This window comes from Lathyrus oleraceus, chromosome 5 (genome assembly GCF_024323335.1).
Source record: "Lathyrus oleraceus cultivar Zhongwan6 chromosome 5, CAAS_Psat_ZW6_1.0, whole genome shotgun sequence".
Lineage (NCBI taxonomy): Eukaryota > Viridiplantae > Streptophyta > Magnoliopsida > Fabales > Fabaceae > Lathyrus > Lathyrus oleraceus.
In genome coordinates, this window is record NC_066583.1 from 72,509,945 (window position 1) to 72,520,532 (window position 10,588).

Sequence of the window (10,588 nt, forward strand, 5' to 3'; positions counted from 1 at the left end):
AAAAAGGGGGAGTAATAACCACCACACCACCACTACCCCTGACAAACAGAGTGGGTCTCTACAACAGACTCTCATGACAGATCTGAAGATTCCCTCCCCTGCAGCAACTGTGTGTGTGCTGCTGTGTGAAGTTGTTATTTAACTTCCATGTGTGTGAGTGTGCTGCCACTCTGAGTGTATTAGCTAGTATTATTCCGCTGCTATGAACTCTGTTATGGGGATCAAAGTGTTTTAGCCAAAAATTTGCCAAAGGGGGAGTTTGTAGGTGTTTAATTGGCTGCATTATATGGTAAAACACTAATGTCTTGACTGATGTCATAACATGTATGTGTGACTACATTGTAGTTACTGCAGGACTAGCTAACACAGGATTTATTGAATGTCAAACTGGATGTTGTGACACTCATACCTGTTAACAGATACTAAGGAATAGAACAGCAGGAGTTCTGTTAGAACTTAGTATTTAAGTGCAGTCTGGTTATCAAGGAAGAACCAGACCTGGCATAAGGCCTACTGATTGAATGTCAAACTGGATGTTATGACATTCCTCATTAACAGCAGGTACTGAAGATTAGGCAGAGTGGTGTTCTGCTATACTTCAGCATGTAACTTAGTTTGTTCTTCAAAAGAATAACAGAACTAACTTAAGGCCAATTGTGTAAATGTTAAGTTGGACACTTTGACATTTATTAATGTAAGCTGTTACTGTAGTATGATCATTTTGATCATGTACAGGTCAGCAAAATTGTACAGTCTGTTTTCTGGAAAAACAGACTCAGCATATGGACCTTGATGTCAAGCTGAATGTCGTGACATTCATTCCTGACAGCATATGCTAAATTGTAGGTTGTTCAGTTTTCTGTTTCAGCTTTTTCTCAGGCTATTCTTCAGGAAGTCAACAGCTTAGAGAAAAACCAAGAAATCAACAACCAATCTACATTCAATGAACCTAACAAATAGCCTATTTGTTAGTAACCTAAATGTTGAATTTATGGGAACTTGAGTGACCTTAAATTCAGGAGAATACAGGTGCAAAAGCCCAGGTGCTGCAATATAAAAAGGAAGGCGTTCCTTCATTCAGTTTCGGGGATTTTGAGGCGTGAAGATTTTGTGTGTCCATCATACATCACTGTTGTATTTTTGTGAGTCTAGTATTAGACGTATCTTGTAAGCCAAGCCATTATCAAGTAGATGATTGCTTTGGCATAGGGTGTTCATTGAGTTGTAAGTGTTGTGTCACTCAAAGCTTTTAAGCGTGAGTGCTGTGTATCAATATTTAAGCTGTGAAGCATAATCAAGAGTTGTTTTTGAAGTGTGACTTCAAAGTGTCTTTAATATCACTGAGGTGATTGAGGGGGAGTGAGTAGGAACTCTGATCTTAGGTTAAGATTGAAATTGCATTGGGTAGGGATTAAGTGATAAGTTGTAAACGGGTGAGTTTAGCTTTGAATTGATACTACTAATAGTGGATTTCCTCCCTGGCTTGGTAGCCCCCAGATGTAGGTCATGTTGGACTGAACTGGGTGAACAATTACTTGTGTTATTTACTGCACTTACTGTTAAGTTCTGCATAATCCCTGTCTGTGCAGAATTGGATGTCATAACAACCAGTGTGACATCCAAACTCTGATAACTAGAATTTCAAATAAATTTATGGATTATTACTTAATATATTTAATCATAATTATTAGATTAATAGATTAATTATAATTTATGCTAATTTTAATTAGTTAATTATGAGGTTTAACTAATTAGTTATGATTAGTAGAAATAATTGTTAATTAATCGGTTAATTAAAATCTTTAGGAATTCTAGGTTTAGGTAAATAAAAATTAGTTTAATTATTTTCATCACATATTCATGTATTCATTAATTGGTTTTAATTAATTATAAATAATCATGATTATTAATTCTATATTAATTTATTTGTGACATATTGACTATTTTTCCCCTTAGGCTTAAGAATCTTGATTTTAATACATGTTCCCTTAGCTTAGGGCCTTAATTAGAATTGTCTAATTTTATTTAGTTAATTAATCCAATAAGGTTATTATTTTACATACTTCAACTAATCATTTCAATCCCACTTATTAATATTGATCAAATCCTTTGTAATAATGCCGTAAGTCCCAAGCCTATTTCAAGTGATCAAAAGATCCTTTATCACTTGATATGTCAAGTTCATTATGCTCAAGCTATTGTTGATATGCTGAATCTCAAGAGCTCAAGAACTCAAGGTTCAAATACAAGATCAATAATTCAAGTCAACATTAATCAAGCATAGCTTGCAAAGTGGACTACTTCTCAAGCAATGCAAAGGTATCAACAATTGTCGATCATAATTCAAAGTGTGTGGCATGAGCCTTAAGCAATAGAGAAGGAATGAGAGTGGAAAATTCCTATCCTCATTCTGAATATCTTTGGGTACAGGACAATTGACCTAGTTGCTCATCATATTCACCTATATTCATAGACTTTATCACAATTTGAATTATGTGATTATCTAGTCTTCTTCTACAACAAGTAACACTACATCAATAAGACCAATACACATGACATCCTATCAGTAACTTGTCAATTTTGATTTAAGTTACACGCTATGAGCCTTAAGAAACAAAGAATGATGAGAGCGGAGAATTCCTATCCTTGTCTAGAATATCCTTGGGTACGAGACGTATGACCCAATTGCTTAAGGTATTCGCCTTTGTTCATAGACTTTAGTGCAATTTGAATCATATAATTGATAAGTCTTCTTCTTCAAGCAAGTATCAAGCTTTTAACACTTCAATAATGAAGCATCTTTTTCTATTAGCAACTTGTGGTTGTACACCCCCTTTCAGTCGATTTTTTGCCTTGTAAGGTGGTAAACCTTGGCACTTGCCTTGTAAGGTGGTAAACCTTGGCGCTTGCCTTGTAAGGTGATAAACCTTGGATACTCATTCCTCGCCTTGTAAGGTGATAAACCTTGGCACTTTTTCTTCGCCTTAAGAGGTGTTAAACCTTGGTAGTCCAATTCAGATTATAAACTTTAGCAGTATAATTCAGTTCTTTTCCCTAAGAGTCATAAACTCTGGCATCTATTTCTCTTTTCCCTATAAGGTGATAAACCTTGGCAGTCCAATTCAATTCCCAGCCTTGTAAGGTGATAAACCTTGGCAGTTCGGTTCCTTGACATCACTAGTTTTAAACTCTGATAGTGATACCTTACCTAGAAGGTTGTGAACCTTGACACTCCTTTTTCAGCCTTGAAGGATAGTGTACCCTGGAAAATCAATCTCGTTCCCTTTTGTTTCATCCATAGTAGGCTGAACTACGATTGCTCTAATTTTCTCATTGCACGATGAGAATATGTAGGCACGAGGGTTTGAATCCTCTACGAACATACTTATTTATTCCTCCCGCCTTAGGACATCATTCATATCTTTCACTATCCATTATCTACATTCAATCATAAATTGTTCACCTCAGTGACGTATCGTTTCTTTAAAACTGAAATACTATTTTCTTTGGATATCCATATACACCCTTTTAGGACCATATAGTGGCAAATCCGCATTTGTACCTAGAGTTGTTTGACTTGTACCCAAACATTTAATTCTTCTTTTTTTGGCCCAACCATACAGTGATATCATGCCTTAGGCCCCTCACTTGTGGTTTATGCCACCTTCCCTCTATGGTACAAATTTCATTTCTCATATGGATTCCAATGTATACCCTAACCTTTGGTTTCAAATTATACCTCATTAGTCACTTGTTATCTAACCCTTTGATTATGTGACTTTGGTCATTCATTCTATCCATTTCTATCATACATTCATATCCCATTTCCATTCACTTCATGTGATATATCGGTTATCTTTGAGCCAAATACATTATTCTTTGAGCTCCATCTTGTATCTCCTTGTGAACCAAGAGTTGTTTGTGCTATGAAACCAAACACTTAATTCCTTTCTTTTCCAGTTATTCCAATACAGTGACACCGTGCCGTGGGGCCCTCACTTGTTGGTTTATACCAGTTTTACTCTTGGGTTCATGTCTCACCCCTTGTTGGATTTCAAACAACATTATCCTTTGGTTCAGACCATACCTTTATGTCAATTTCTTTTCATCTTCCACCATTAGCTCTACGAACTACGGAGCTCTGAATTCCCCATTGCACCATGAGGATACGTAGGCATGAGGACCCCAATCCTCACCGAGCACTATATCTATTTCTTTTTTTCTCCCTAGTCTTTTGCGAGTAATCTTTAGATATCACACCTATTAGAGCAAGATAAATCAAAATGGTTCCCATGGAGTACCATGGATGTTAGGAATGCTAGTACCTTCACACCTATTAGAGCATAACTGACTTCCTTATTCAACATATCTCTTTTCCCCGGGTTTTATCGATGTTTTCCCTTTCCTTCGGGAATAAATAAAGTTCGATGACGACTCTTTTGTATGTTCGAGCGTGCGATGCGTTTGAGTATATTTCCGCTAGCTTCAATATACATATATATATATATATATATATATATATGTGTGTGCGCGTGTATGTGTGTGTTTGTTTATTTATTTAAAATTAATATAGTAAGAAAACAACTGCAAAAATGAAGTTGGAGAGAGTAAAAAAAATTAAAGGAAAAATATGGAATACAAATATGCCAGACCAAAAAAATTGCATCCTCTTTATCTGTAGTTGAAAATAAATTTTGAGTTTTATTTTTTTAAAACATAATTAAATAAATCAGATTCTTAATTATTTTGATTATAAATAAAGAAAATGTGATATAATAAAATTCAAAAAATATACTATTTCTTTCTACTCACTCTTTACTCGATAAGGCATAAAGATAACTATTTTTATTTTTATTTTATCATGTTCTCTTATATTAATTAGTATATCACATTAACTCTACTCATAACATTTATTTTTCTTCACACTTTGATCTTAACCAAATATTGCATAAGTGTGTGATTGATTAAAAAGAAATAAAAAAGGCAAACAAAGATAATAAATAAGTTGAAGAGAGATAAAAAGTTCTTCTTGATTGGTTTATAAGTTAAAAAGATATATTAAAAATATAAAAGAAACGGGTGAGCGCCACAAATTTTAGCAATATTGTCAAAACATGAAATAAGAAGAGAAGTTTTAGTTTTTGTTACTATCTAGTTTCTATTTATGTCTCCATTCTTTAGAAGAAGTTAAAAACTTATATTAATAAGTTAGTTAAATGAAAGGAAGGAATGCCTAACCAGCAACAACACATTTAATTTTTTTAAAAAATAAATCATATCCTTCATTTCATTTCTCTTAGGACCACCACCTAATCCTCTACCATTATAGCATAAATCTTCAATTATATATTATATTCCATTATATATTATTTTCCACACAAACGAACCTTCGTAACAACTTATTTTCCATTATATATTATATTCCATTATCACAAATACTCTCGTAAAAAACACTTACTTCTTTTTCATAGATAAGATTCATCAAGTTATTATTTTTACGCGTAGCATTAACCCCAATAACATAATCAAATCTCCTCACATCATTAGCATATGAAAGGATATTATCGTTCAATAAAACTTAATTTTCCTAATTAATATTAGATTTAGAGAAAAACATAAGAGTGAAAGACACATGAAAGAAAGTGTTCTTATATGAAGTTATGAGATGAATCATCTTTATGTCACTAGATATGACATTCTAGTGTGACGATAAATCTATTTCATTATTTATCCATAGTTGCCTTCATAATTCTTTGAGGAAATAGAGGTGGTGGCCTCTCAGGCCCTACTCTAAGCATGCTAGATGATTAAATGTTAATAACAATATCTATAAATAAAATCTCGAATTGACTCATGTATATGGTTGCATCATCAAGAATCAACAAGTATTACTTTATGCCTCTAGGAAACACGGAAGCTGAAGTGGTTGAAGTAAAAATGGATTACAAGAAAATGGAAGATAGAGTTAAAATGAGAAGAAACAACAAGAATGAGAATTAAGCTTGTAAAAAATCCACATAAGTATATATAAAAAATAAAACGAGAGAGAAGAAAAAGATATATTATCTTCAATATGAAGAAATGAATTCCACAAACACAAATCAACATTGTTACATTATTTTTTTTTCTCGTGTTACAACAAAAATTAACTCATTAAAGTTAATTATCCCTTTTAATTAATATTAAACCACCCCTCTCTAGAAAAACATGAATATTATCACACTTACAATGAGACAAAAACGGAAGCAAATGTCATAACAACACCAATGAACCCAAACATGGTACGGGAAGAAGCATTAGAAGCAGGTGCAACAACAACAACACTCTTAGGTGACTCACCCACCACATCTGTGGTGGGTGAAGCAACCTTTCCATCAGTACCAGAAGGTAGCTCTGGTGTTGTCTTCACCGGAGCTGAATCAACAATCTTAACAATAGGTTGAGTAACCTGAAGAACTGAAATGACTCCAGCTTCAGTTGTCACGGTTCTAACAAGCTTGGTATCAAAAGTTGAACCAACAATAGCGGAACCAAATGCCACCTCACCTTCATTAATAAGTGCTACATAGATCTTCGCGGCTAAGCCGGAAGCCGGTGAAAGCGTAGCTAATTCGGCGTGGCTACCTATGGCTTCAAAGAGTTTTTTCTCATCGTAGAAATCAATTACAATATGGGTTCCAATAACGGTTTTAACGGCGTCGGGTGATTTACCAGAGAGACAAGCGATATCGGTGTTATCCAGGGCGAGAATTGTAACGGCTTTAGCAGTGTTGATTTGTTCAGCCAACTTGGTTTCGGTTAGGTATTTGTTGAAAGTTGAGAATTCTGGGTTTTGTCCCAAAATTTTTGTTATGTCAATACAATTAATTGAAGAGAAAGACAACATGAGTGCTAAGCACAGAACATAGGAGTTTCTCAAACCCATGTTTTCTCTTAATTGTCTTTCTCTTATTTGATATGAGAAACTCAAAAACCAAGATGCTGTGTGGAGTTGCTGGGTATATGTGTTTGCTTGTGTATTTATATATGTGTGGTGTGTAAAATTAGTTGTAACTAAATTTGTGATCTAAAAAAGGAAGCATTTTTTGGATGGTTGAGCATGCTTTGTGTAAGTTAATTTTGTCTAATGTTTATTTTTGGGAGAATTTTGATTAATGGATGGTGGTTTAGAATAGTCATGGTGTTCTTTCTCTCTAAAATTAGGAGTTTGGTTTATGTAAACAAGAAATTTATGGCATGTTTGACTCAATTTTGTTTTGTTTTTGAAATCTGCTTTAGAAATTAATTTTAGAAACTCTTTTTAATAATAAAACGAAGAGTTCAATAGATATACACTAAAGCACATTGTCATATTATATAAGTATTTTAATTTTTTTCCGTATAATTTAGCTAGGATATACATTGTTTATTAGTTGTCGATGTAAAATTGTTTTACACACGTTATTGCATGTTATATTTTCTCTAAAATGAAATAAATCTCGTTTGATAATTTTAATACTTTAGAACTAATTTAGACATGAAAAAAATTGTTTGGTGGACTTGTCTTCAAAATATATTAAAATTGTTAAAACATTGTACAAATTGTTTGGGACAATAAAAAAGTGAAATAGAAGAAGAAACAAAGTCGATGAAACCAAAGATGAACATGAAGAGAATGAAAATATAATTATAAATACAAACTAAGAAGAATGAAATATTAATGAAAGTGATGAACAAGAAATAATTCATTCAACAAAAGAAAAAGTTGTTGAGGTTAAAGACATAGAAGAATGTGGAAAAAAAAGAGTTGGAGAAAGAAGTAGTGAAGGAAAATAAAGGAAAGTAATGGAAGTAAAAGAGGAAGATTAAAACAAATATGATATTTGTGCACTAATAAATTGGATACCATACGGTGCGTTTTGCATTATTTTTATGTATATGTGCCTTTTTAGGGATCTATGAAAGTATAAATAAAATAAAAGTAGTAAAATTTAGGGTAAAGAATACAGTGCAGATACATGTTAAAATTTTTGGTGTTAAAATATCACAACTCAAATTAAAAAGTGGAGAAAGCGATTAAAGAAATTGACGTGGAATCAACTAAAGAAAAGGAAAAAAGAAAATATTATTGTGCAAGAGAAAAAAGAGTATGCTCAAGTTTTCATTGTCAATTGCATTTCAAACTGATATTAATTGTTTCAGGATCCTCCCAAGGTCCGCAATGAAAGGTCCAGAAGTAGGCACCAAGTAACAAGCTGCATAGAATAAGTAAACTCTTATCTCAATCGAAAGCATACAATTTTGTCTTTCGGTATATCTCTCACCATCAAATCTAATCGGACAGTAACCTACATTCTACATCTAAAGAAATTATCATCTTATCGGTCTAAAGGCCCTAGCTGATGTTAAGTTTTCCATGATACAAAGTTCAACGTGACACCATTGTTCAATGGTAACTATACATGTCCAATGTGATAGAGGTCGAGGGTTCTATACAAGAAACAAAAGTTTATAAGATAACATGCCACCTAGGGCGATAACAGCAAACAATCATTTATGGACCGTGATCACATGAAATCAATGTATTCAAATGAGTCCCATAAACCCCCTAAATATGATATAAAACGAGAGAGAAGAAAAAGATATATTATCTTCAATATGAAGAAATGAATTCCACAAACACAAATCAACATTGTTACATTGTTTTTTTTTCCTCGTGTTACAACAAAAATTAACTCATTAAAGTTAATTATCCCTTTTAATTAATCTTAAACCACCCCTCTCTAGAAATACATGAATATTATCACACTTACAATGAGACAAAAATAGAAGCAAAGGCCATAACAACACCAATGAACCCAAACGTGGTACGGGAAGAAGCACTAGGAGCAGGTGCAACAGCAACAACACTCTTAGGTGACTCACCCACCACATTTGTGGTGGGTGAAACAACCTTTCCATCAGTAACAGAAGGTAGCTCTGGTGTTGTCTTCACCGGAGCTGAATCAACAATCTTAACAATAGGTTGAGTAACCTGAAGAACCGAAATGACTCCAGCTTCAGTTGTTACGGTTCTAACAAGCTTGGTATCAAAAGTTGAACCAGCAATAGCGGAACCAAATGCCACCTCACCTTCATTAATAAGTGCTACGTAGATCTTCGCGGCTAAGCCGGAAGCCGGTGAAAGCGTAGCTAATTCGGCGTGGCTACCTATGGCTTCAAAGAGTTTTTTCTCATCGTAGAAATCAGTTACAATATGGGTTCCAATAACGGTTTTAACGGCGTCGGGTGATTTACCAGAGAGACAAGCGATATCGGTGTTATCCAGGGCGAGAATTGTAACGGCTTTAGCAGTGTTGATTTGTTCAGCCAACTTGGTTTCGGTTAGGTATTTGTTGAAAGTTGAGAATTCTGGGTTTTGTCCCAAAATTTTTGTTATGTCAATACAATTAATTGAAGAGAAAGACAACATGAGTGCTAAGCACAGAACATAGGAGTTTCTCAAACCCATGTTTTCTCTTAATTGTCTTTCTCTTATTTGATATGAGAAACTCAAAAACCAAGATGCTGTGTGGAGTTGCTGGGTATATGTGTTTGCTTGTGCATTTATACATGTGTGGTGTGTAAAATTAGTTGTAACTAAATTTGTGATCTAAAAAAGGAAGCATTTTTTGGATGGTTGAGCATGCTTTGTGTAAGTTAATTTTGTCTAATGTTTATTTTTGGGAGAATTTTGATTAATGGATGGTGGTTTAGAATAGTCATGGTGTTCTTTCTCTAAAATTAGGAGTTTGGTTTATGTAAACAAGAAATTTATGGCATGTTTGACTCAATTTTGTTTTGTTTTTGAAATCTGCTTTAGAAATTAATTTTAGAAACTCTTTTTAATAATAAAACGAAGAGTTCAATAGATATACACTAAAGCACATTGTCATATTATATAAATATTTTAATTTTTTTCGTATAATTTAGCTAGGATATACGTTGTTTATTAGTTGTCGATGTAAAATTGTTTTACACACCGTTATTGCATGTTATATTTTATCCAAAATGAAATAAATCTCGTTTGATAATTTTAATACTTTAGGACTAATTTAGACATGAAAAAAAATTGTTTGGTGGACTTGTCTTCAAAATATATTAAAATTATTAAAATATTGTACAAATTGTTTGGGACAATAAAAAAGTGAAATAGAAGAAGAAACAAAGTCGATGAAACCAAAGATGAACATGAAGAGAATGAAAAAGAGGAAGATTAAAACAAATATGATATTTGTGAACTAATAAATTGGATACCATACGGTGTGTTTTGCATTATTTTTATGTATATGTGCCTTTTTAGGGATCTATGAAAGTATAAATAAAATAAAAGTAGTAAAATTTAGGATAAAGAATACAGTGCAGATACATGTTAAAAATTTTGGTGTTAAAATATCACAACTCAAATTAAAAAGTGGAGAACACGGTTAAAGAAATTGACGTGAAATTGTAATACCCCAAAATTTACCCTTCATTTTTCCCGAAAAAAAAAACGAAAAAAAAAAAGAAACGAAAAAAAATAAATATATAATTTAATTAATTAATTAATTAATTAATTAATTAATTAAAT

General features: G+C 33.0%; 2 protein-coding genes across 2 annotated transcripts; both read right to left on the reverse strand.

Annotated features, from left to right (window-relative positions):
• Positions 1-6,091: 6,091 nt before the first annotated feature.
• Positions 6,092-6,986, reverse strand: LOC127086372 (fasciclin-like arabinogalactan protein 14). The gene has a single exon (XM_051027126.1). The coding sequence runs from the start codon at positions 6,923-6,925 to the stop codon at positions 6,224-6,226; it is 702 nt and encodes a 233-aa protein (XP_050883083.1). The 5' UTR covers positions 6,926-6,986; the 3' UTR covers positions 6,092-6,223.
• A 1,652-nt stretch (positions 6,987-8,638) lies between these two features.
• On the reverse strand, positions 8,639-9,564 carry LOC127086371 (fasciclin-like arabinogalactan protein 14). Its single transcript, XM_051027125.1, has one exon. It carries the CDS (start codon positions 9,488-9,490, stop codon positions 8,789-8,791), a length of 702 nt encoding a protein of 233 aa, XP_050883082.1. The 5' UTR covers positions 9,491-9,564; the 3' UTR covers positions 8,639-8,788.
• Positions 9,565-10,588: the final 1,024 nt, after the last annotated feature.